Below are 27,779 nucleotides of genomic sequence, written 5' to 3'. Positions count from 1 at the left end.
TCGGCACGTTGCACACTTTTATAAACGCCGATTTCTTTTTTTTCTTTACCATTACTTGGCTGTTTTAAAGTTTGTATAGAAATACGAACTTCGTTTACATTCGTAAGAGGTTCGTGGCAGCAAACCACGCGTAACGCATTATTTAGCCAAATATTGGCGAGAATAACTCATGATGTACAATGGAACGTGTTTTGATGCCGTGTTCTCGGAATGGTATTTTTTTTTTCTCTCTCTCGATGAGACAAAAGCAGTTTTGAAGATATTTGACCAAAGGCTTCACCTGACGATAAAAACACGTCGCAGGGTTGCACTACTGGAGTGCGTTTGGTTCAATCACTGTGATATTGCAGGATGGAAATATTTTTCACCTTGAAGGATTTCGTTGTATAATTATGGATTTGTTTGTCTTCCCCACGAGTCAATTAACAGAACCAATTTGTTCTCTTGCACGTCGGGTTTCATCACATTGGTCAAAAATTCCTTTTCATGCCTTTAATGAAAATATTAATAAATACAATAAACGTAACATTATTTCGGGTTATATGCAACAAATTGTTGTAGAAATTGAAAATGATAAAAAAAGGAGTTTCCGCTTAGGAACTGGATGCCACGACGTTTCGATTACCATTCCATATTGTTTCCACTGCGCCAACCGCTGGCTGGAAACAACGCCGACTTAAATACAGTCAAAGAAAAAAATGCAACACATAGGCATTACACTAGGTGATCAAAAGTATCCGGACATCTGGCTGAAAATGACTTTAAAGTTCGTGGCGCCCTCCATCGGTAATGTTGAAATTCGATATGATGCTAGCCCACCCTTAGCCTTGGTGACAGTTTCCACTTTCGCAGACATACGTTCAACTAGGTGCTGGAAGGGTTCCTGGGGGATGGCAGCCCATTCTTCATGGAGTGCTGCACTAAGATATCGATGTCGGTCGGTGAGGCCAGGCACGAAGTCGGCGTTCCAAAAGATCCCAAAGGTGTTCTATAGGATTCAGGTCACTACTCTGTGCAGTCCAGACCATTACAGGGATCTTACTGTCGTGTAACCACTCCGCCACAGGCCGTGCATTACGAACATGTGCTGGATAGTGTTGAAGGATGCAATCGCCATCCCCGAATTGCTGTTCAACATTGGGAAGCAAGAAGGTGCTTAAAACATCAATGTAGGCCTTTGCTGTGATAGTGCCACGCGAAACGACAAGAGGTGCAAGCCCCCTCCATGAAAAACACGACCACACCATAACATCTCCACCTACCAATTTTACTGTTGGTACTATACACGCTGGCAAATGACATTCACCGGGCATTCGCCATACCCACACCCTGTTATCGGATCTCCACATTGTGTACCGTGATTCGTCACTCCAGACAACGTTTTTCCACCGTTCAATCGCTTCTTACACCAAGCAAGGCGTCTTTTGGCGTTTATCCACGTGGTGTGTGGCTCATGAGCAGCCGCTCGACCATGACATCCAAGTTTTCTCACCTCCCGCCTAACTGTAATAGTACTTGCAGTGGATCCCTATGCAGTTTGGAATTCCTGTGTGGTGGTCTGGATATATGTTTGCCTATTACACATTACGACCCTCTTCAACAGTCGGCGGTCTCTGTCAGTCAACAGACGAGGTCGGTCTGTACGCTTTTGTGCTGTACGTGCCCGCCGCGCGAGATTAGCCGAGTGGTCAGAGGCGCTGCAGTCATGGACTGAGCGGCTGGTCCCGGCGGAGGTTCGAGTCCTCCCTCGGGCATAGGTGTGTGTGTGTGTGTGTGTGTGTGTGTGTGTGTGTGTGTGTGTGTGTGTGTGTGTGTCTGTTTGTCCTTAGGATAATTTAGGTTAAGTAGTGTTAAGCTTAGGACTGATGACCTTAACAGTTAAGTCCCACAAGATTTCACACACATTTGAACATTTTGTACGTGCCCCTTCATGTTTCCACTTCAGTATCACCTCGGAAACAGTGGACCTAGGGATGTTTAGGGGTGTGGAAATCTCGAGTGCAGACGTATGATAAAAGTGACACCCAAACACCTGATCACGTTCGAAGTCCGGGAGTTCTGCGAAGCCTCCCATTCTGTTCTCTCACGCTGTCTAATGACTACTGAAGTCGCTGATATGAAGTACCTGGCAGTAGGTGGCAGCACAACGCACCTAATATGAAAAATGTATGTTTTTGGGGGTGTCCGCATACTTTTGATCACATAGTGTATATGAATGAACGGGAGTGAATACATACGATGCTCATGCACATACGAACAAATAATTACAATTGCAGAAATATTGGATGATTTATACAACAGAAGGAGCTTGACAAACTAAGCAAGCCAATAGCGTGTTTGGTCTACCTCTGGCACTTATGAAAGCAGATAGTTGTTCTGCTTGGCATCGATTCTGTCCAGCTGACGCACCAGACCCTTAAAATCCCAAGACGGCTGGAGGGCGGTGCCTATGAAGCTCCAAATGGTCTCAATTGGGGAGATTTCTGGCGACCTCGCTGGCCAAGGTAGGCTGTCTCTCAGCGGGTCGTAGGTTGTGTTCCAAAAATGAACAGCATAGAGACAGAAGTGATGACACTTTCTGATAGATCTGACAATCATTTTGCAGGACAATGCTGAAGCAAGTACAGTGCAAACTGTTACTGATTTGTTTGACTGAGGGGGCTGCTAAGTGCTGTACCACCTACTGCACTCCCCTGACTTAAGCTCTCGTGAGTTCAACTCGATTTCTAAACTGAAGGCAACACTTCACGGCATTCGCTTCAGAACTGCTACAAATTCGTCGGGCAATAGACTGCTCCGCTCGAACTGTCAACACAACTGTCACAGCTAAGAGTATCCTACGACTTCCACATCGCTGGCAACGGGCTATACACAATGCTGGTGACCACTTTGAAGGTCAGTAAAACTTGTATCTATTTTGTACGAGCTGTCAATAAATAGTTGCCGCTATTAAGGAGAATTATACTGTTTCCTTGTGTTATTTCCTTGGGGGGGGGGGGAGTGAGAGTATGAGAGGGTGAATATTACAACGCTTCCTCTTCGCTTCAGGAACGGACACGCAAATTAGCGGACACTAATTCGCTTAACGCACCGCCTACCAATCACAGCCTTGGTCTGCGGAACTGGTGCGTTGCTGCTATGCCACGGGCACCCAAGCGTGGCAGAGAGGGCGGAGAGTCGCTGGTCGCGTCGTGCAGAGGCGGCTGCAGGTGCATACTTTCCCCCGGGGCAGGTGGCCAACCTGTTGCTCGTCCGCCGCCTGCCAATAGCTCTCCTGGGAGCCGCCGGTGGACTCACAATGAGCGAGCAGAGTCCTCGCTTGCATCACCGGTCGGAAATGCCGACGCCCGCTGCACCGCTCAGCGCTACCCTGCTTCTCCTCTCGGTGCCACAGCTGGCCCTGGCCCCAAACCAGACTGATGTCACCGGCACAGCTCCGCTTGATGCCTTTACCAGCTGCGCTACAAGTACGCAACCGGTTGCTAATGTGATGGGCGTTGCAACGAGTGACCAGACATCTTTGTATCATATGTGAACGTAGTTTATCGCAGCGACAGTCAATGTTTCATGGCTTTCTTGCTGTGTCAGATTGTTTGTCTACTCAAGCTTTCAGTGACTTCCTCTGTCATCGTCTAGAGTTAATATTATTGTTATTAGAGTCGAGACCCTGCAGTATTACGCAAAGCATTGTAACTTAAGCACTGTTTCTGATCTTTCACGATTCGCTCATTTGTTCTCCATGGAGCCTGTGTCTTCAGTCCACGATGTCCCTGGTTTATTTGGGAGTTCATTCTCTGACCTAACATTCTACTTCTGTATCTTTTGTCTGTATACGATTCTGTCTTCAACTGGATAGAATTGTGCTTTTTCTACGTCAAGTTTGACTCGTGCAGTCTATGGTATTCTTGAACTTGCATGTCTGTAAGAATTACGCTGGTGAGTGTTGTTGGTAGTCTGCTGATGCGCCCGTAGAACTTCCTTTTTCTTACATCTGCTGCAAGGTTTGACATCTTCTCTGTAGTTTTCCTACAGTGTAATCTGTATACTCCTCTTCTTTTAGCTCTGAGCCGAGAATTTTATCATTTTTTGCATTCTTCTTTCAGTATGCTTTCCATGTAGCTTTTTCTATGGGATGTTAAGTGTCTCACTGGATACAGTATTTCAGGCTTGATAGCTGTGTTGTAGGATGTGATCTTTGTTTGATTCGACATGTATTTCTTATGTCTTGCGTTTTGTCGTAACCTCACTTCTTTCTTGTAGTCGAGTCTTCTGTGCTATCTTTTCTCCTCTTGCAGGTTCGAGAATTTTATCTGCATATTTTAAGTGTATAGCTCTGTTTACGTTATCGTATTTTGTGTCTAATTTTTATATGCTTAATTCTGAACAGAGTAATTCAGACTTCTGAAAAGACGTTTGCAGGCCAACTTTCGAGAGTTTTCCCAGTTCGTGTGTGAAAACTAGGTTTTAGAATTATGTCTTGTCCCGCCATGCTGCTACTGGTGTTGGTTTCCAGTGTTCTTGGATTTCAGTTCTTTTCCCATTCTCTCATTACTTTGTTCAGGACTAGGTTGAACAATAGTGGGGATAATCCGTCGCCTTGACGTATTCCAGCTTTGATCAGGAGTCACACATTTCATTTATTTATTTATTTGGCCTTCGACAGCAAAATGGCCATTTAGCCGGCTAAAAGGTAAACAACTGATATATAATCACCATAAATTGAAGACGTAATAGTGATACATGTGTATCAAAGGGGTTTAGAAGCCGGCTGTTGACTGACATATGCGTAAGATGTTTTAAATATATTTTAGTGATTTAAAGGAAAATAACATACTCGTATAACAATATTAACGATTATCAATGGGTTAGAGACAGAAATATAAATGAAGACACATACATTTATACATACATACGTAATACATTTAACAAAGGCGGTGGAAAAAAAAATTTAAACGGTAGTTTAACAGCGTTAATTGACCTTGCACTACCAATGTTCAGAGCCTAAACTGAAGTAACACTGTACACGTATAATAAATATTAACATGCAACGACTGTTAACCTAGTTTCCAATCCCGCGTTCTTGCTACGAATATACCTTGGTAGCTTGTCAATATTTAAAATGCTCTTTACCGTATGCGGAAATACTAAATAATAATAATAATAATAATAATAATAATAATAATAATAATAATAATAATAATAATAATAATAATAGAATCGCGGCACTTGTAGGAAACTGCTTTCAGATTTAATTGTTGCAAAAATGACCATCTATGCCTTTCCCATTTTGCGCAAGCAAAGAGGATGTTCACTAATATAACATTGTGCTGTGTTATTCTAGTACTGTCACAGGACGGAGTTTGGCGTAATTCCAGTGCGATAGAGACGCATCGGAACACTTTCGTGGTCGAATCTCATATGGCAGGCAATGAATATCGACTATCGCGGAACCAGGGCCTGCGTGGAATAAGAAGCTGAACACAGGCATAATATCTTATCCTGTAGAACTGAGATAAGTTCCAGTCGTCCTGCGATTATTAAAGCCATTCTGTGTTGACAAGTGGTATAACTGAGAAGACTTAAGATCGAGGTCGATGAAAGTTCCGGATTTTCTCTCTTCTTTAGCAAGAATATCGACTTCTTCAGTATGAATGACGCCGCCAGTAAGATTTAATACACAGCAGTTTCACCGCTTGCCTTTGATTTCACACTGGTTGTATTGCCAAGGCGATGCTGCTGGTATTTTAATTCCACTTATTACGCCACGTGGACAATAAAAATGTAAACAGAATCGAATAAAATTAATATCTTATAAACCTTAAGAGAGCGGATATATTTTAAGGCTTCTAGTAAAGCTACTGCTTCCGCAGAAAAAACGATGTTTCCTTCGGCAGTTTAAACATTTTTAATGCTTTTATTTGTGACAGAGAAAGGCACATCCCACACTTTCTCTCTCTCCTAATTTGGAGCCACTGGTACATACGTTCAAAATATCCGTTCATTTCTGGTATACTAGGCAGATTGTACCACAACAGATGAGTGGATTTAATCGTCGTACCAATAGTGATGTGGCCCAATTTTCATAGAGACGTCACTAAATCATACAACTTAATATATGCTTCTCTGTGATGGAAATACGGAAGCAATTATACTGATCCCGTTAGAAGATAACTCAGCATAGAGCGCTCTTGTCCATACAAAAAGGCTAAAGGCAAAGAAGCGGAGTGATTTAGACTTACCACCTAACGGAATGAGTATTGCTACAGGGATCATTCAAATATAAAGTGGAACATTCTAACACAGCTTTATTGATGATACATACCAATATAAAAGGAATGCCTTACTTATTCCCTCTACAAATACATTTTCTCTACGAGACAGGAAAATTTCAGATCCCTTCATCGAAGAATGGAATTGGCTCTTCCAGTAGCCAATTAATATTCGTCCATAACATACATTTACATTATCTCTGGCAGCGAATGAAGATTCCGTAATTTAGTGACGTCTCTTCCACCAGTAGGCCAACTAAATACCAAAATACTACAAGGCCTATTAGTGCGAGTGTTAACTCGATTACAGAGGAATTCGCTGAAAGCCGTAGTACAAAAACAAATCTGAAGCGCCAAGAAATCTGAGAAATATTTATCCATCTTTGTGACACGTTGTTGGCCTTTTGTCAGAGTCGAAAATTACATTTCTGCGTACAATATTTCAGCGACGTACCGAGTAGCCGTCTTCATACTCTCTGAGATTGCTGCCCAGCCAGAAAGTGAGCTACTGATGGAGTCACACCCATATTTACAAGCACGTTCGAATCCCAATGCCCTCTGACAATTACAGTCACTATAACAACAAAACCCTGTGGATCATAAGTGTGAAAACACCACCAAATTTCAAACTAACTGTTAATGTAGGACAGAAATATGATCGTCTGTTTATGAATTTCAATATTATCATTGAAAAATTCAAAACAGTTCAAGCAATATGGCGGGCAAAGGGCAAAATTCGCAGAAGTGCGAGTAGTACTCGCGCTCTGAGGGTTCCGTACAAACTTAATTATGTATATAGATAGGTCATCTCTAGGTCCCGATGACTGAATCTGCGAATTTCAAAATATATGACATAAATTGCCGTAACTTTTGATTTCATTGACTCAAAAGCTTAATTTTTTTTACACCGCCAAGGGACCTTAGACCCCAGTACTTGACACAAATTGCGACTTTTATATCTCCACCCTTCCCGAGAAAAAAAGTATCTTAACATACGGACAACGAAGTGATCCTATAAGGATTAAGATTTTACCCACTGAGCCACAGAAACCTAAAAATCAAAATACTAAGTCCAGGAGAGAAAGAGTATCGTGTGCTTTATGTTCTTTGATACAGTCAAAAAAATATAACAACAAATTAGACCAAAATGTTATAATTAATCCATTACAATTAAAACTGAAAAGTGACCCAAAAAATTTAAAATTAAAATCTTTTATTACTTTCACAATCTACTGTATAAATCGAGAGTATCATTGTCATCCAGTGAGGCTAAAAACGATGTCTAAGCTTCACGTATTTTCTATACTATACTGCTTGCTCTTAGTATGGATGGTCAGAATGAGAAGCCTTATGCAGCCTTTAAAACACTTGATTTTTCCTAAATCTCGGGAACTCATATCCACCGCGTATGAAACTTCAGCTTAATTGTTGTTATTCTAAACGTCGATTAGTTGATTTGTTTTCGCATCAACAGAAAAGATCCCTTAGTATTTTGCCAATTTTCGACCTACTTAAGTACGTAATCTCATTTTGGCTGCTCCTGATACCAGTCCCTCAGTTTATTAAATGAAATTTAAATATATTGACTGATGTCGTTTGGTATTGTAAAGGAAAGTAACTCAGTGGAGAAAAAAAAGGGACTGTTCGAAGTTGTCAACAACTACTTCATTAATCATTACGTTTGACAGGTGTCTAAGCGACAAGAAAACCACCTCGCAATAAACTCCACTGTGATACCTTAATAACCTGAAATCAATATAAGATATCTTGTGTTTACTCTAATGGCTAATAAGCTATTTGTAAGAATCCAGACAAAATTTTGTTGTTAACCACTTTCATAAATAGCTCTAGTGACAACATATTAGGACTGTTGTTTCAAATGTAGCTTACTATTGAAATTGTGGAAAGTAGTACATCAAAGTGAAGAAAATAGTACATACTTTATGGGGCGATTCGGAAATAGAGGATACGTAACTAATCTCTCAATTTTCGTTGTAATTAACAATACCTTTTTAATTTTTCTGAAAGATAACAGTTGAAACTTGGTCCGTAGTTCTAGCCTGATGTGTGGTTGAAAACAGTCAGTGGTTCGTTTAACCCGAAATACTACAATCTGAAAAAATGGCCAGCAGTTTTCGTAACAGGAGTGAAGTAGTTCCAGTTGGTCACTCACTCTTGTCTTGTGTGGAAGGAGTATGGCTAATAGTGTTAGATACAAAGATATTGAAATATTCGCTGACACTGTAAGCATGTATCGTTCGACATTCCATCCACAAATATATCTACACGTCTAACAATACGAATGGAACACGAGAGTTCACAGATGCATTTAAAACCTGGGATTACGCAGAGTAGATAAGAAGGGAACGACCTGTCGACATCGAAATCATTAGCGACAGAGAAGTGGTTCAGAATGTTCTAACGGGGAGAACGTGTATGCCTTACTCTTGTTATAGACAAATTTACAAATTCGCTTGAAGCTAACTGGAAAATCTGAATTAGAATGGTAAGACGGGGATGTGAATCTTGTTATGAACGAATAAAATTTCAGTTTGTACACCACCCCATTCGCTTCACTGCGCAGCAATATTACCGACGGATAAATGTTCTAGGTCAGAATCCAATTTAACAAAATAATTCCAACAGTGATCCTAACTTAGGAGCAGGCAAGAAATTCCTGGCGCTATAGGAGCGCACATGGCCGCGAACAGATGCAGCACACCATTACACCATGGGGTTCTACCAATGGAATTTCAAATTAACGGCATTATCGCAACCACACACGACATCCCAGCGGTAATACATCGTTTCTACGTGATACTTCGATATCCGCAGACGTTCACCCCTCCACATGATCAAGCGGATGGTGTTAGTGTTCTCGACACGATGAAAAGGAGCCTCGACGAAGATCATGGCTAACTGCAGTATACATTTTATTGCGCTATTGCCAAAGAAAACTGAATATCTACGAGTGCACAAAACAAAAGCGGCTTCCGCGCTGTTAACTGATGGTTTGATTCCATACTGACCGAGTAAGTGAACGTAAAATAGTGCAAGAGGCAACAATTTAACTGAAACTGCTACAGTGCATAATTTGACTTGTTTCCGCGACGTGCACACAGTACTACAACTAGTTTGATTCCATGTTGTTCACCCTTTGACCTGGTATCCAAGAAGCGCCTCCCCGTGAGGGTTTCCCCCCTGTGTACACGACGTTAAGAGGGGTTGGGTTGTTTGGGGAAGGAGACCAGACAGCGAGGTCATCGGTCTCATCGTATTAGGGAAGGAAGTCGGGCGTGCCCTTTAAAAGGAACCATCCCGGCAAATATTTGCCTGGAGCGATTTAGGGCAATCACGGAAAACCTAAATCAGGGTGGCCGGACGCGGGATTGAACCGTCGTCCTCCCGAATTAGAGTACAGTGTCTAACCACTGCGTCACCTCGCTCGGTCGACATTAAGAGCACGTAAATAAATTACCATATATGCCTACTAAAACGTTCTACGAGCTTATTCTCGTCTCTGTGATATACGTTACAGCCTTTCAGATACTTATTTAATTCGAGCAATTTCACAATACAGGATGAAGAAACGCTGCATTAAACTACTTGTCATGAAAAACAGTTAACACGTAAGTAACATATTAATAACTTCTTCGTGTAATATACTACGAACCAAGGGCGCCGTTGCTTGACAACAGGAAGACCGTTTATACCTGGAAAGAGAAGAAACACATAATTAGGCAAAGGGTAAACGTCACTGACAACAGCGTCAACAATCTGCCTGTAATTGAGGCGTTATCTGGAACAGCGGCTTAACTCTAATACAGTATGACAGAGATATAGAGCATCAAACGTTTTAAATAGCTATTTTTATTCATTTCAGACTCTCTTGCATGGACTAAATGTCGGCCAAATACAAACAAAATATTGTTGTTTCAGAATGTATGACGTGATAGTCTAGTATGTACGAATTACTGACTAGTTTTGAAGCAACAGCGTGACACTTCGTAGATGTAGTATGATTATTCCTATACATCTCAAATCAGTTATGCCGTCGTGCCACAGAACGCCGCATTAGATAGACGTGTGCACCAAGTTTTCACACTAGTAATACCTGATAGTCCCGGGCACGAGCATCTTAAGAAACAAAAAATATTCGTTGGATAGCCTACCAGACATTGAGAAACATCAGACTTGATGACTGTCCTTTAATTGCTTAGTAATAGCCTCTGGAGATTCCCTCAAAGAACAAGGGATTTCTAAAATATGTCTAGCCATTACCTCCGCATCTTACGCCGTTGGAAGAAATGAGAGAGGCGGGGGACGGGGGTGCAGCCATGTAGCTACACGTCGAGCTGCTGCCGTAATTAGTAAGCCATCATCCACTTTCCTTATTCATTTCTAGCACTAGTACTGTTCCGTTTACCTCGACCAAACCCTTTTAAATACGAGGGCAGTTCAATAAGTAATGCAACAAATTTTTTTTCTCGGCCAGTTTTGGTTGAAAAAACCGGAAATTTCTTGTGGAATATTTTCAAACATTCCCGCTTCGTCTCGTATAGTTTCATTGACTTCAGACAGGTGGCAGCGCTGTACGGAGCTGTTAAAATGGCGTCTGTAACGGATGTGCGTTGCAAACAACGGGCAGTGATCGAGTTTCTTTTGGCGGAAAACCAGGGCATCTCAGATATTCATAGGCGCTTGCAGAATGTCTACGGTGATCTGGCAGTGTACAAAAGCACGGTGAGTCGTTGGGCAAAGCGTGTGTCATCATCGCCGCAAGGTCAAGCAAGACTGTCTGATCTCCCGCGTGCGGGTCGGCCGTGCACAGCTGTGACTCCTGCAATGGCGGAGCGTGCGAACACACTCGTTCGAGATGATCGACGGATCACCATCAAACAACTCAGTGCTCAACTTGACATCTCTGTTGGTAGTGCTGTCACAATTGTTCACCAGTTGGGATATTCAAAGGTTTGTTCCCGCTGGGTCCCTCGTTGTCTAACCGAACACCATAAAGAGCAAAGGAGAACCATCTGTGCGGAATTGCTTGGTCGTCATGTGGCTGAGGGTGACAATTTCTTGTCAAAGATTGTTACAGGCGATGAAACATAGGTTCATCACTTCGAACCTGAAACAAAACGGCTATCAATGGAGTTGGCTCCGACATCGACCAGTGGAATGGTACCGTGCAGGCATACAGGCCCTCATTTCAAGGTGGCGTAAGGCCGTAGCATTGAATGGAGATTACGTTGAAAAATAGTGTTGTGTAGCTAAAAGATTGGGGAATAACGTGGTGTATTTCAATGCTGAATAAAACAACCCCTGTTTCAGAAAAAAAATGTGTTGCATTACTTATTGAACTGCCCTCGTATCTATAGCTCTTAAGCATTTAACTTTTATTTTAAGTCATAAATTTTTTAAATATCGGAACCTGATGGTCAACATTAGTGCGTTCTTTACCTCTTATTTCAGCCTAAAATATTTATTTGCTTAAGTAGAACTGAATTTATATTTCAAATACAGAGTCACATTTGGGCTCCTCCAATGAGAGGAATCTTGTACTCCCCACTACATCGGTTCTGACGATGAACCTTGATGAATCAATGTTACAATCACTGCCACAAATTTGATGGAATACCATGATTTCAAGGATACATGGAATGGAGTCCGTCTCTTTGGGTCCCATTTGTTGGACAGTCTGGTGGTGGACAAATTTACGTTTGCCACCATATGCTATAAAGGGAGATAACTATTGTATATGGTACAGCTACAGAGAAACCTTCCAGTATTGGCTCATGGTTAAATTAAATACGTACGAAAACGAGTTCAAGAACTCTGTCTACATGCTAGTGTCCAGCCTCTACAGCATAGCTGAATTGAAATAATACAAGTGTCTCAGCATCTTTGTTTAAAATGCTTTGTTAAATTGATACAACGTCTACATACAGCTAGTGAACTACGTAGAGCCGGCCGGCGTGGCCGAGCAGTTCTAGGCGCTACAGTCTGGAAACGCGCGACTGCTACGGTCGCAGATTCGCCCCTGCCTCGGGCATGGATGTGTGTGATGTCCTTCGGTTAGTTAGGTTTAAGTAGTTCTAAGTTATAGGGGACTGATGACCTCAGCAGTTAAGTCCCATAGTGCTCAGAGCCATTTGAACCATTTTTTTTAACTACGTAGAAGTCAACTTCGCTAATACAGAACGCTGCACCTCTTATGACTTCAAGATATCAAAGTTTCAATGTGCGGCGCATACGCAGGTTGGGTCAGCTGCCTGCGAATTTTAAGCAACCCGCAATACCTTCAAAAACCATGTGCGAGATTTTCATACTCTCTCGCTCACTACTTGCAAACCATCAGTCACACAGAAAAATGAACAGGACCATTTTGTAGGAAAAATAATATAGTTATCTTGCATAGTGATACGTTTTCCCCCAGGGCCCACAGTTTTCGAATTTTTCGATAAAAACGCGTTTGAAGGTCACTTTTGTACGTTTTTATTAACCAGTTCGAAAAGTACAGCCTCTAGTGATAATGTATCCTAGTACAAAATTTAACTACATTACATTTCATACAAAAATGTCCCATTCATTTTTTCTGTAGGACTAATAGTTTGCACGGGGTGAGCGAGAGAATATGAAAATATTGTGTGTTGTATCTGAAGGTGTTACACGTTGCATAACACACATCGGTACACAGCTGTATCACCCTCTTTATATATGACCATTGCCCACAGCGAGATGAATGCCGCCTGATGTTATTACAGGCATGTGACGCCGGCCGGGGTGGCCAAGCGGTTAAAGGCGCTACAGTCTGGAACCACGCGACCGATACGGTCGCAGGTTCGAATCCTGCCTCGGGCATGGATGTGGGTGATGTCGTTAGGTTAGTTAGGTTTAAGTAGTTCTAAGTTCTAGCGGACTGATGACCTTAGAAGTTAAGTCCCATAGTGCTCAGAGCCATTTGAACAGGCATGTGACGCCGTAAGGGAAGTATATACGCAGAGAAGAGGCGAATCATTCTAACGACGGTACCGGCCACAAAAAGGGAAATCCATTGACGTCAGCGACTTTGACTAAGGGCAGATTGTTATGGCCTGGTGCCTGGGAATGGCGAAGCTATTCGCTTGTTCACGTGCTGCTGTCGTGAGCATCTATGGGAAGTACATAAAGATGGTATCTGTTCTTTCGGACATCTTCATATAGTTAAGGCTAACCGGCCATTGACCTCCTCCTGTGCTGGATGCACACGCATTGCCCGAACTCTTATGGGACTCGGTAAGATAGTCTGCCGCGAGTAATGAGTGTAATGGGCAGGGGCGCTACGAATCTGGTGTGTGGACATTAGGTTGAGAATGTGTGTCTCACGGGGAGCGTGCGAGGGATAAACCCCTGCAGTCGCACTATCCTCTGTGCCCTCGGTGGCTCAGACGGATAGAGCGTCTGCCATGTACGCAGGAGATACCGGGTTCGAGTCCCCGTCAGGGCACACATTTTCAACTGCCCCTGCTGATGTATATCAAAGCCTGTCGACAGCTTAGGATCTTGATTTAATCATCATTTCATTCTATGAAAGTGGTTGAAGGTCGGTGAAACCAAGTGTAGACGACAACGTGTTGGACGACTGGGTTTCCTCACAGAACGTGGTGGCTCGAGACTTGGCCGCTCTGTAAAGCAGGATAGGCGGCGATAAGCGACATATCTGACGACAGAATAAAATTCCGGTGCAGGCACACTGTTGGACGTGCACCTCTTCATCTTTCTATGTTGGCCCAACAACATCACCAAGTACGATTACACACGTTCATTGAGAGTGGACCGTGGATAAGTAGAAATGTATCGTCTGGTCGAATGAATCACGCTTCTTGTTACTCCAGGCCTACAGTCGTGCCCGACTATCCCGTCATCCAGGCAAACAGCTGCTTCAAATATGTACTGCGTGACGGACGTGGACGATGAGGGCAGTATTATGCTATGGGGAACATCCACCTCGGTTTCCACAGCAGCATGAGAACTATGGACTACGTCAACATTATTGCGGACGACTTGGATATCTTCTAGAATGATGTATTTACCGGTGCCATCTTCCAGAAGTACAACTTTCCTTATCACAAGACCGAAATTGTGCTAAAGAGGTTCGAGAAACCTTACAGTGAACTCACGATGTCTTGGCTAACAACGCCGGCTGTTCTGAATCCGATGGTACACATTTGGGACGATATGGACGCCGGTACCGCACCCACAAACTACCGGCTCGTAATTAACGGAAGTTCCATGACAAGTGCGTGGACATCTGGTGCCACGTAACGCCGGAAACCTACCATGGACTCTTCGTCGATTCGATGTCATGCAAAATAATCGCTACTTTATTACATTCCATTATATTAGAGTGTATATATACAGGACGGTCCATCTGAAGTTTCGGATGAGATTATCTCGGAAAACTATACATCGGGTAAAAATAGTGGGTAAGACAAGTTCGTAAGGTCAAACGGGGACATCAAATGATACTACACGTAACCACCCAGCCCCAGCCCCCGCCCCCTTGGGTGGGACAACTTTTAAACGGAAACCCCCATTTTTTATTCCAAATTCGGACTCTAAAGTTTTGTCAGAAACATTTTTTGAACCATTGACAGATGGCGCTGAAATTGAGAAAAATTAAAATTGGGGAAAACTACCATTTATTGAGACTGGTCCGAGAAGGAAGCATCAAATCGATACAATACGTGCACCAATTCTTTCATTACGCCAAATTAAGCTATTTTTTGTACAAAATGTATCCTAGCCGCCATGGTTTTTGTTTGAGGGAGGCGGAATGGTATTAATATCCCGTTAAGGAACTATTCATAATTGCATTACTCACCGGACTGTGGCGTTACCGTGACCAAACTGCGAACTATGGCTCAGTATAAAGGTCGGTGCAATGCGATCAGATGTCACTTCACTTTCAGATTGTGAAAGGTAAAGATCAACTGACGAAAGTAAATTATTCTTCAGCGAAACATGGCTCAATATCCTCCTACAGAGACTGTTGATATGATGTCAATTTTAGATGAATGTCTTGACAATTACGCTGAAGCTGCGCAATTGTATGCGGATCGTTTCCCAAACAGGCAACATCCAAGCGAAAAAAATGGCTCTGAGCACTATGGGATTAACAGCCATGGTCATCAGTCCCCTAGAACTTAGAACTACTTAAACCTAACTAACCTAAGGACAGCACACAACACCCAGCCATCACGAGGCAGAGAAAATCCCTGACCCCGCCGGGAATCGAACCCGGGAACCCGGGCGTGGGAAGCGAGAACGCTACCGCACGACCACGAGATGCGGGCTCCCAAGCGAAAACATTGCACTCAACGAGCTCGCAATGGATACACGCACCATCCACCTAGTCATCAGGAATACCATGAAAATGACGCCCGTACCCTTACCGATCTCGCCTGTGTTCAACTGGATCCTGAAATGAGTAGTCGTGCGATTCAGAGAGAAACTGGAATACCGAAATCAACTGTTTTGCGGATTTTGAAGGCGCATAAATAACATGCGTATCATATCACACGGATACAGGCTAACGCTAAAAGTAGGACACAATACATCTTGTACAAAAATAGCTTAATTTGGCGTAAAGAAAGAATTGGTGCACATTTTGAATCTATTTGATGCGTCTTTCTCGGATAATTCTAAATAAATCTGAGTTCTTCCCTAATTTTACTTTTTTCTCGATTTCATCGCCATCTATCAATGGTTCAAAAAATGTTTCAGACAAAACTTTATTACTTTTTATGGAGAATCCGAATTTGCAATGGCAGATATTTGCGGGAAAGAATTACTGCACCACCCACAGAGCCCTGCACTTTGGCGCCGAAGGCTGCGGCCCAGAATCTGATTTGTCCTTTCCGCGCGATATGCAAAACTTGCCGTTATGACAGCGGATGCGATAAGACTGTGCTTATTTGACTTTCAAATGAGAGAATAGTGCTTAAAGTTTTCAGTAAGTGAAAGTAACCAACTGATTCCGGTAACATTTCACGTTGTCTATCAACGGCACGAAAGACCGGTACACAATCTGTCATTTAAACCAAATCCCGCTTCCGTCGCTCTTTAAGTCTCTATTAGGCTGTCTTCGTCTCTTACGAACAATAATTGTATGAGACTTCGGGAAAAGCCACGGTCTCGTGAATGACATATCAGCAAGAGTTTGGAGCAACAGTGGAGAACTACAATAACAAACTGCAGTGGCCGATTCTCACCACAACAAGTGAAGTACTAACCACTCAGTTAATTACGACCAAGCATTATGTGATACACTTATCCGAAATATGATTCACATTATCAATTTGTACATCAACGTATATTGTTAATATCTCTGTATGCATATACACTCCTGGAAATTGAAATAAGAACACCGTGAATTCATTGTCCCAGGAAGGGGAAACTTTATTGACACATTCCTGGGGTCAGATACATCACATGATCACACTGACAGAACCACAGGCACATAGACACAGGCAACAGAGCATGCACAATGTCGGCACTAGTTCAGTGTATATCCACCTTTCGCAGCAATGTAGGCTGCTATTCTCCCATGGAGACGATCGTAGTGATGCTGGATGTAGTCCTGTGGAACGGCTTGCCATGCCATTTCCACCTGGCGCCTCAGTTGGACCAGCGTTCGTGCTGGACGTGCAGACCGCGTGAGACGACGCTTCATCCAGTCCCAAACATGCTCAATGGGGGACAGATCCGGAGATCTTGCTGGCCAGGGTAGTTGACTTACACCTTCTAGAGCACGTTGGGTGGCACGGGATACATGCGGACGTGCATTGTCCTGTTGGAACAGCAAGTTACCTTGCCGGTCTAGGAATGGTAGAACGATGGGTTCGATGACGGTTTGGATGTACCGTGCACTATTCAGTGTCCCCTCGACGATCACCAGTGGTGTACGGCCAGTGTAGGAGATCGCTCCCCACACCATGATGCCGGGTGTTGGCCCTGTGTGCCTCGGTCGTATGCAGTCCTGATTGTGGCGCTCACCTGCACGGCGCCAAACACGCATACGACCATCATTGGCACCAAGGCAGAAGCGACTCTAATCGCTGAAGACGACACGTCTCCATTCGTCCCTCCATTCACGCCTGTCGCGACACCACTGGAGGCGGGCTGCACGATGTTGGGGCGTGAGCGGAAGACGGCCTAACGGTGTGCGGGACCGTAGCCCAGCTTCATGGAGACGGTTGTGAATGGTCCTCGCCGATACCCCAGGAGCAACAGTGTCCCTAATTTGCTGGGAAGTGGCGGTGCGGTCCCCTACGGCACTGCGTAGGATCCTACGGTCTTGGCGTGCATCCGTGCGTCGCTGCGGTCCGGTCCCAGGTCGACGGGCACGTGCACCTTCCGCCGACCACTGGCGACAACATCGATGTACTGTGGAGACCTCACGCCCCACGTGTTGAGCAATTCGGCGGTACGTCCACCCGGCCTCCCGCATGCCCACTATACGCCCTCGCTCAAAGTCCGTCAACTGCACATACGGTTCACGTCCACGCTGTCGCGGCATGCTACCAGTGTTAAAGACTGCGATGGAGCTCCGTATGCCACGGCAAACTGGCTGACACTGATGGCGGCGGTGCACAAATGCTGCGCAGCTAGCGCCATTCGACGGCCAACACCGCGGTTCCTGGTGTGTCCGCTGTGCCGTGCGTGTGATCATTGCTTGTACAGCCCTCTCGCAGTGTCCGGAGCAAGTATGGTGGGTCTGACACACCGGCGTCAATGTGTTCTTTTTTCCATTTCCAGGAGTGTATTTAGCTACGCCCAATAGCCATCTCGTCGTGAGTCTTCGCAGAGTATACCTATTCTGGCAAAGGCGACGCAGACTTAGGTAACCGCGTCGAAACCCTGAACTCTCAAGTCACTCCTTGTTAAACTGCCTGCATTCGTGGCATACCTGTCAACTAATAATAGAAATCTGACACCAAAAATAAACTATTCTCAGATTACGTATCCAACACTAGAACGATCGTTGTACCATTTAACACAGCTAACATAGTAATGCACGAATTCAAACTTTACACATTAACCGTAGTGCATGGACTGACCAAACCGGATATTGTTGCTCGATATCGGTATTGCACCTAGCTCTTGGACGTTTTTCTTTTCTCAGGAAAAGTAGCTGCAGTTTTATCAGGGTAAATGAATTCGCACAGTAACTGACGTCCGAGCTCTGAAAATTCATGAGTACTGGTTGAGGTGTCGAATTAGTGCAATTCAAATGGACCGATCTTTTGCCATCAAACCGTAATTTCTTATAGATGTGTGAATAGCATGCTGCATCCTTTTTCAGATAATTAGCAACTAGCAAAAGGACATACGGTTATTTCATGTAGGACGATGCAAGATAAGATAGTTCTTATCTCAAGGACAGTACGCATTACTGACAGAGGCGTTGGTGGGGTGTGCACACAAGTCTGAAGAGCTTAATGGCATAGCAACTTTCTTGGCCTGCTTTCCAAGACTGCTCCTAACTGAAAACGATAAGCCACGCTATCTGCCACAATTGTGACGGTCCATTTAGTGCGACCATCGCTATTCATTTGGATACTTAAATATAATGTCAAATTAGGAGCCGTTAGTAAGTACGGTTGCTGTGAAGAAAGGTGGCTACAAGTGAGTGTGACGCCCCGTGCTAATACTGCCATAAAATGTTACATATATGCCTGGCAGCATCCTAATGTACCGACCGACCGAATAATCACGACTATGAAGAACACACTATCGTACTTTCAGTTCATTGTTGACTACTGCACTGTATACTGGAAAGAATAATGCGCCAGGCCATCTTTATGACTGAAGCCACAATGAAATGCATTTAATATTGAACTAAGGGGTAGTCAAAGACTCAATAGGTACAATACGCGCATGATTTACGAACAACATACGTTACATGGATTACAGCAATTTGTGACTGGTTCGTAGGCTGTTATTTATTGAAATGATATTCTGCGTTGATTGTTTATTGGAGTTTAACTTTGAATAGTTTATTTAATTCGGAGTAGAGAAATAATCAGAAAAAATGTGAGTTATTCTTAGGAATTCATGTAATGCCTGTGCTATGGCGACCTGTTAGTCCGCAAGCAGTGCCGTAAATTCGTCATAATTCACAATCAGATAGAATTTTCGTCAGTTACAACGGCGTAACTGAATCTTGCGCTTCAACTGGCGATATGTATTAGGCACGTTTTGCTAACATCCACACCTGTTTCGGACACTGAAGTTCTTGGACGGTAGGGATCGGGAAGGTGTTAGTTTGGGCCACCCATATGCAGTGGTCAAAATAAATGCTGCATATTGCCGAAACTTTAACACTGAATGTTATGATTCGGAAATGCGTGATATTAATAGATAGGTTTCTTTGTAACGTAATTCTAGCGGAAATAGTTCACGTATCTAGCGCGAGTCTGCAGTATGTGCAATCTATGGAAACCGTATCTCCTGTACACAATGCAGTACTTGCGCTGTGCATCATTACGAGAGTTGTTGCTTCAGGATCGTTCGGACAGCAATAACGTACAATCAACAGCGCGGTATAGTTGCTGTAATGGAGCAGCAGGAAGACAGGTATTCGAAGCGAATGTTGCTCAGAGTCAACGCGATGACTCTAGGATCTGGAACAAGTTTCCAGCGACAGGATCGGTTCAGGATTATCAAAGAAGAGGCCGGAGAAGAAAAACAACAGATGTGCAGGACCGATATAAACGTATAAAAGCAAGCAGAAACAGTCAACATAATGCTACACGTCCACGCGGATTAAGTGCCAGAAGACTTCTCAATGGTACTCTTCTATATTGTGTTCGGAGAGGGTTCGTATCGCATTGGCAAGAAACATTCTTTGTGGATTAGACAGCGATAGGACACAACGCGCTTTTCTGATGAGACCCGTAGCAGTCTCCACCCTGATAATAATAATTTTCATGTTTGGAAGCACGAGGACAACGTTTACACCATAACTATATCGCAGACTACCACTCTTATCAAGGCGGTTCAGCCACGGGATCCTCCTTGTGCTGATACACGGCGGGATGACTACTGCACGCCTTGTAGCCCCATTTGGTGAATACATTGGAGCGGAATTCACATTGATGGACGACAGTGCACGCTCCCATCGCCACAATCTCGTGGAAACCTTAATGGTGCACACACTCAGTCGGATGGAACTGCCTCCACATTCTTCACACCTCACTCCACTGAGAATGCATTGACCATGTTAAAGCTAGGGGCTTGCGATCGTTCTGTTCCACAGGAGACCTTACAAGGCATCACAGGCTGCTATGCAGGAATGGGAAATATCCTACAGGCTTATCTCGACAATCTGGTGAACACTAGGCCTGACAGCATTCAAAAGCGTCTCCAACTACGAGGAGAGCCAACTGGTTCATAAACAATGTGTTATGCAAGTTAACAGTGAGAAGGAACTTTAGTGTTGGCAGAGGAAATCTTTTGTAAGGCTTTTTGTGTTTATCAAGTGGAAATGTGTAATCTTTATTTTTATTTTCTTATGACTGTACCTGACAGAACAAGATCAGTTTTGCTTCCAATTATGCCCAGTATTAACAGTAAAGCAACACGCAACATTCATTTTGATCATTGTAAGAACATCTTTCTACGTAAATCTCCCGATAGGCAGACAGTCACAAAACCGATACGCCTTCTGCCACAAGCGCAGGAACCGGAGAGGGAATCTGCGGCAGTGTCACTGGTTACACGGAATGCCGGGCACAGCGCTTGCGGCGTCGTGAGTGAAGCGTTGTATAATCTTATAAAAAAGCCTGCTGTTGCTTGAATGTTAGCTAAAAGCTAAACAAAAATGATTGCTGCTTACCTTTTTCTGCATCTATCCACACATTAAAGACGACATTAAAAAACTATATCTTCAGGCTTTCTGCCCCCCCACAAATGTCGCATAGTGCTACAATTCGCAAAAGTAGTTAGCACGTCGGGCAATAACAGGAGTTGGTACTACGACACACGTTTTAAAAAACCACGAATATCGCCCGCCTCATGAATAATACAGAGTTTTCATGCTTTGCACCATTAGCTCTAACAGTATGTCTCTTAACTACTTTGGCACCCACGCAGGACCGCGCTTCAAGTAGCAGAAACACACGGGTCGCGACGGCCCCGCGAGTGTGCGCCTATCTCGTTGAGCGGCTTATATGGGTAAAACATCTGCGACTGCCTCCCACGCAAGGCCTCGCGCGGTATGTCGACACGGCACAGCACTCTGTGCTGCTTTCAAGCTAGTGCGCTGCTCGGCAACACATTTCCGGTAGCTCTCTTGTGTCTGTGATCGGACTTCCTAGCATGCCATGTTTCAATCCAGTTAGGCAGAGGCAGTATTTCTTGACTTCCGAAAACACATCGTGAGTCAGCACCGTACACACCTTCGCTTATTATCGACAGTATGCGGTATGAAGCAAAATTTGTGACCGTACTGTGAATTTCTTGGTAGGGAGGACGCAGCGTATCTTCGATGGAGAGGCATCTACAGAAGTAAAAGTATACTTCCTGACAAAACTGTTCTGGACCGGGACTCCAACCCGAGACCTTCGCGGGCAATTGCTGCAACGATTGAGCTACCCAAGAACGACTCACGATCCATAGTCACAGTTTTACTTCCTCCAGTATCTATCTCCTACCTTCCAAACTTCACAAATGCACTCCTTCGAACCTTACAATACCCAGCACTCCTGGAAGAAAGGATATTGCAGAGGCATGGTTTAGCCACAACGAGGGGGAAGTTTCCAGAATGAATTTTTAACTATACAGCGGAGGGTGTACTTACGAAACTTACCGGGAAATTAAAATTTTGTGCCAGACCAGGATTTTGCCTTTCGTATGCGAGTGGCCTACCGACTGAGGTACCGAAGATCGCCCCACGACCCGTCCTCACAGCTTCACTCTGGTAACATTCCCCACGCTGTGGCTAAGTCATGTTTCCGCAATGTACTTGCTTCTAGGAACACCAATTCTGCAAGTTTCGTAGGACAACTTCTGTGAAGTTTGGAAAGTTGGAGATGAGGTGGTGATGGAAGTAAGGGCCCGTGGGTCGTGCTAGTAGTTATGTCGGTAGAGTACTTTTCCGCGAAAGGCACAGGACCTGGGACCGAGTGCCGATACGGCACACAGTTTTCGTATCAGCGGACACTCCGCTCCGGAGTAGAAAGTTGTCTCTAGAAGCAGTTTCATCTGTCCCCCAGTCTAGCGTTTTGTACTCTTGCTATTCAAATGTGTACTAGTTCCTAAGGAAACTGCTGAGGTCATCGGTCCCTAGACTTACACACTACTTAAACTAACTTATTTTATGAACAACACACACACACACACACACACACACACACACACACACACACACACACACACACACACACACACACCCATGCCCATGCCCGAGGGAGGACTCGAACCTCCGGCGGTAGGGGCCGCGCAGTCCGTGACATGGCGCCTCAAACCTCACGGCCACTCCGCGCGGCTCTTGTATTCATGTCGTATACGTATAAAAGACCTTGCAGACAACATTAATAGTAACCTAAGACTTTCCGCATATAGTGTCTGTAATGATGAACTTTCGGAAAATAGACAGCATAAATATTTGGTCGGACCTTGATTAGATTTGAAAGTGGCGTAAAAATCGGCAACTTGCTGTAAGTGTTCACAAATGAAAAATTGCTCAGGTGACAAAATTAATGCTAACGACTACAATACAAACGAATCACAGTCTGAGTCTGTCGACTCATACCTGGGCCTGGGTGTAACAATTTGTGGGGAGATGAAACGGAACGATCATATAGGCGCAGTCGTACGTCAAGTAGATGGCAGCTTTCTGTTCATTCGCAGAATACTAGCGGAAATGTAATCAGTCTGCAAATGAGATTGTTTAAGAAACACTAGTGCGACCTATACTAGAAGATTGCTCTAGTATGTGGGGCCAAATAGGGCGATCAGGGGATAATGAAAGTATACGAAGATGGGTAGGGCGAATGGTCACAGTTTTGTTTCACCCAGAGGGGAGAGTGTTATGCTGAAAGAACTGAACTAGCAGACGCTTGAAAAACAGAAGCAAACTATATCCAGAAAACCTGCTTACAAAGTTTCAACAGCCGGCTTTAAGTGGTGAATCTACGAATTTACTACGTATCGCTCCGGTGGGGATCGCGAGATCAAGGATACACTAATTACGGCGCGTGAAGAGGCGTCTAAATCATTCTTCCCGCGTGAAGACGTGAACGGGACAGGAAGACGCCTTTGTGACTGATACAATGGGAAGTACGCTCTCTCATGCACTTCACGGTCGTTTGTCGAGTATGGTTGTAGAGCTGCCACCGTCCACTTCTAACTTAGTACAGTCAGATTTCCCTATCTTCGGGCCTTTGAAAGATTGATTATGTGACCGCCGTTTTCCAAACTCGGACGTTGTAGCTAAAGCTGTAACACAACGACTGTCAGGCTGCTCAGGTTTTTGCGAGTGCTGCATGCAAATATTTGTTTCTCGTTGGCGATAGTGCACAACCAATGGTGGTGACTATGTATGAAAATGGCAGTACGTAGCCGAAATTTTTACTCTAAATGTTTTCCGTGTTATTTGTAATTTCCATGAAAATAACTAAGAAGCATTAGCTCCGGAATGAACTTCTTAAAGCTACCAATTTTTTCTCAACTACGTAGGTGTACTTCTGCTAAATACATAGTTACTTTACATGAAGTGCAATATTGTAAATAGGTACATATGGTCTCCAACCAATAGGATTTAATGAACACTACCAAGCGATAATCTAGTACATTCTGCAAGTTTATATCTTTAAAAATAACTAGACGTTTTGTCATAGTATGTTTGCGCGTGGACCGTCATCCAGGAAGAAATACTTCTATCCCCAACAATAGGCTATTTCATAACTAAGTGTTATGTGCATATTATATACAACATGGGTTTTGAATAAGCTATTTTATAGCAAAGTGTTATGTGCGTATCATAAACATCAGTTTTGTTAACACCAAAGTCAGGAAGCCAAATAAGGAAAACATGTAAACGCTGTAAGTAAAGAAGCACCTGAATATAGGTCAACACACGGTCATCTGCACCCTGATAAACGAAGGTAAACTAATTATTCGCTCTGCTAACCTGCTCGTAAAGCTGAACCTGCAGTACGCTAGCTTTAGAATCATGGAAGTGAGCCAGACCTAGAGAGAACCTGCGCGATGCATTAACAACCGTTGGTCTCTTACACACACACACACCTTAAAAAAAATCTTCGCCTCAGAAAATAAGATACACAAACAGTGAAAGTCTTCAATACACAGCGCCAAGTTTAATGAATCACAGACGGATGGAGCACATTCCTCCCCTCCCTACGGTTAATTTACGACTCTAGCAAGGGATAAAGCCATAAAGATAATTAAGCGCTTTTTTAACGGGATCGGTGTTTACTCATTTTTAGGCCAATTTGAAGTCTTAGAATTAGCATGAGGGCACTATCTTTTACTAACTTTTAGCTGTGAATCACACGAACAGGGTTGTAAACGAATCATAGAGCACGGCTACATACAGTGCCCCGTGCCAGAGAAAAGAGCTACGATCATCGCATGCGCGAAGCGGAAAAAGCACAGGAAGAGTATTGGCGCCAAGTTTAAGTGTGCGGGCTTCGATTCGCCGCCTGTGTTGACTCGGATTCGTTGGTCTGCGACCGATGATGCCTTAGTACCGCCAATGCTGGTTTCCATGCCTTGCTGAGTTGAAATCCCGTGTCTCTATTAGTCAGGCCGTTACTTATACGTATTTCGACTACTATTATAATAACGGGAGTCCCAGTACGTGCAAGCTGACGAAAGGATCTTTATCTCTCCGTGGTCCATGCTGTGTCCCGTGTCAAGACGATGTTCAGCCACAGCAGGCTTTTCTGGCTGATCCAGACTGGTGTGACGTCTATGATCCATCCTTAAAAGTGCGACATATCTGCTCGAAGTGTGATTTCCCACATTGGCAGGGGTTTTTATACATTCCTCAAACCCAGGTCGTCTTTGACGAAACCCAGCACAGCTTTCAATCGCGCTTGAAGGCGGAAGACATTTTCTTTGATGTTTCTTGAGCAGCGTGCCAAACTTTAAGGACGCGCCACCGACATAGGGCAGAAAAATCACCCTCGTGGATAGTTATTACGTCAGGTAAGTCTCAAACAGTATAAATGAAACTGAGTTGTCCTGACGATTTTGAACTCTAACTCCGTTACTCTAACAGCTCTACATGTAAACTGCTCTTTCGAAGGATATGCAGTGTGAGCCAGAACTCTACTGATACACTGTCAGAGGTCGTAGTATGGACCAAAACAAGGGGAAAAGCGTCCAGTAAACATGGGCTCTACAACGCATGCCTTAAGAGCTATGAGCACTTGTTCAGTAGAAGAGAGGTGTTTTCCAGTAGCGAAGATGAGCAAGTACTCATAGCTCTTAAGGTATGCGTTTCATCAGAGCCCGTATTTACTAGACTGTTTTGGTACACACTGCTATCTGAAAGTTTGTCGGTGGAGTTCTGCTTCACCATGTATACACTTCTATATGCCCCTCACTCCTAAAATATAGGTTAGCGTGGAAACGTCTGAAGTGATGCAAGGAAAACTTTTCTTCCTATCTCTCATCTTTCAAACTGGAAATGAGTTTCTACTTTAATTTGTATCACGTATCTCCTTCACATACTTCTACAGATCCACGAGTGGAGTCAGCAAAGCAGAAACTCATTTCAACTTAGAGCGGTAGATTGAGAAAGTTTCAGACGGCAAGTGAATGAGAAGCGAAGTCGCCTGGGAGAGGCAATTACGATCCCGTTTGCTGTCTTGTACATAACGTTCTCGTTTTAGCGATAACTGAGTACTGGAAGGAAGAATGTACTGGGGGGGGAAGAGTAAAGTTCTTTGTGGCTGCGTTTAGTATTCTGTGGCATATCGCAGATTAACCAGTTCAGTGATTGATAAGAACCTACTATACTGCGTTTAGTCACCCGAAACTGAACTCATATCCGCAATGCGAATGTGTGATACGATACATTAGCGGTCTTTGTAATACCCATGAGATTTTCTATCCCTCTCCCCTAGCATTTACATATCTCAGATTGTGGATGCCCTTAACGAGTACTTACGGATAAGTAAAGAACCCAGATAGCTTGCTTACTCATTAATAAAAACATAATGACCTCTGAGCTTAGTACGACAAAGATGTGGTCGGACCACCACCAACAGATTTTTCGGCCCCAGCTACATGCGACCCTTCAGAAACAAACAGGGACATTCGCGCAGTTTGTCGTTCACAAGAGCTACGCCATCGCGTCTGTTAGTGTGCCGACTCAAGTACGGTAATGGAAACTACTTCTGAGACTACGATTACAACTGGCATTCCATGAGTCAGAGACAACGCCGCCCCCCCCCCCTCCCCCATTTAACTATTCTCGATTCTCGTCCACGAAACCAAGTCGTGCTTTACACCATTTAATTGTGATTTATCTCAGTATACAGTAACAAAGTTGCACATCCTGTATATTACTAACGTTCTGTTTCAAAATCTTTATAATCAAGTCATTTTCCACTTCACGAAGAAGCAGTGACAGTGACTGTTGAATTCTATACATATTTCAAAACATATACTGATAAGCCAAAACTTTATGACCACTGCCCCACACGACGTTGTATGACGCCTGGTGGCGTTGCGCGGTAGCGAAAGTATGTAAGAGGGGAAGACACAGACGGGGGCTCACCCTAACGAACAATGGGGAAATCCATCGAGTTGAGCGACTCTGACAACGGGCAGATTATTATTTTGCAGAGCCTGTGAACGAGTATCTCGAAAACAGCGAAGCTTTTCGAATGTTCACGTGATATTGTCGAGATCATCTACGGAAAGAGTTCTGTAGAAGGACAGTGAAACTACCACTAGGCACTAAATGGCTAGCCGCACACAACTCTTCACAGAACGTGGGGTTCGTAGGCTTGTCTGCCCTTTAAAGTAGGACATATGATAATCTGTGGCATCTCCGCCGAAAACGCCCAATGCCTGTGCGCGCACAAGTATTTAGACGCTCACCGTTCATCGTACATTGTTGAACATGGAGCTCCGCAGCAGACCACCCCTGCGTGTTCACATGCTGACACAATGACATCGTCAATTATGATGGCAGTAGGCACGGGACCGACGGGATATGTCTTACCCGCCGAGCATTTTAGTGAACTAGTTCGTTGCTGTCTCGGCGGCCAAACTCGCCTGGTGTAACCTATGAAACCCATCTAGATCGCTATCGGGCGCCACCACCGCGTACGCAAATTAGCAGCCCGTTGCTTATGCGAGTTACACGGCCTGTGCGTAGACATCTAATACCACATACCTACACAAATCTACCAAAAAAACTGTCGGATCCCCGATATGCAGAATCAGTGCTGTATCGCGTTCCAAAGACGGATTTGTTTAATTACT

At 44.0% G+C, this 27,779-nt stretch overlaps 1 protein-coding gene across 3 annotated transcripts in view; it reads right to left on the bottom strand.

The window, feature by feature from the left end:
* The window catches only part of LOC126094569 (protein kinase C and casein kinase substrate in neurons protein 1-like), a 550,603-nt gene that overhangs the window by 419,133 nt on the left and 103,691 nt on the right, over nucleotides 1-27,779 (bottom strand). For 2 of the 3 annotated variants that reach the window (XM_049909027.1, XM_049909033.1), the window contains exon 1: nucleotides 21,151-21,177. The exons of the other annotated variant lie outside the window; for it this stretch is intronic. In XM_049909027.1, coding sequence (XP_049764984.1) covers nucleotides 21,151-21,162 — 12 coding nt within the window. In that variant the 5' untranslated portion in view covers nucleotides 21,163-21,177. Of the gene's footprint in view, nucleotides 1-21,150; nucleotides 21,178-27,779 lie in introns of those variants that run through there. 3 annotated transcript variants of the gene reach the window in all.

This window comes from Schistocerca cancellata, chromosome 8 (genome assembly GCF_023864275.1).
Source record: "Schistocerca cancellata isolate TAMUIC-IGC-003103 chromosome 8, iqSchCanc2.1, whole genome shotgun sequence".
Lineage (NCBI taxonomy): Eukaryota > Metazoa > Arthropoda > Insecta > Orthoptera > Acrididae > Schistocerca > Schistocerca cancellata.
The sequence above is the reverse complement of the archived record's forward strand: the minus strand, read 5'-3'. Positions and strand labels throughout refer to the sequence as shown.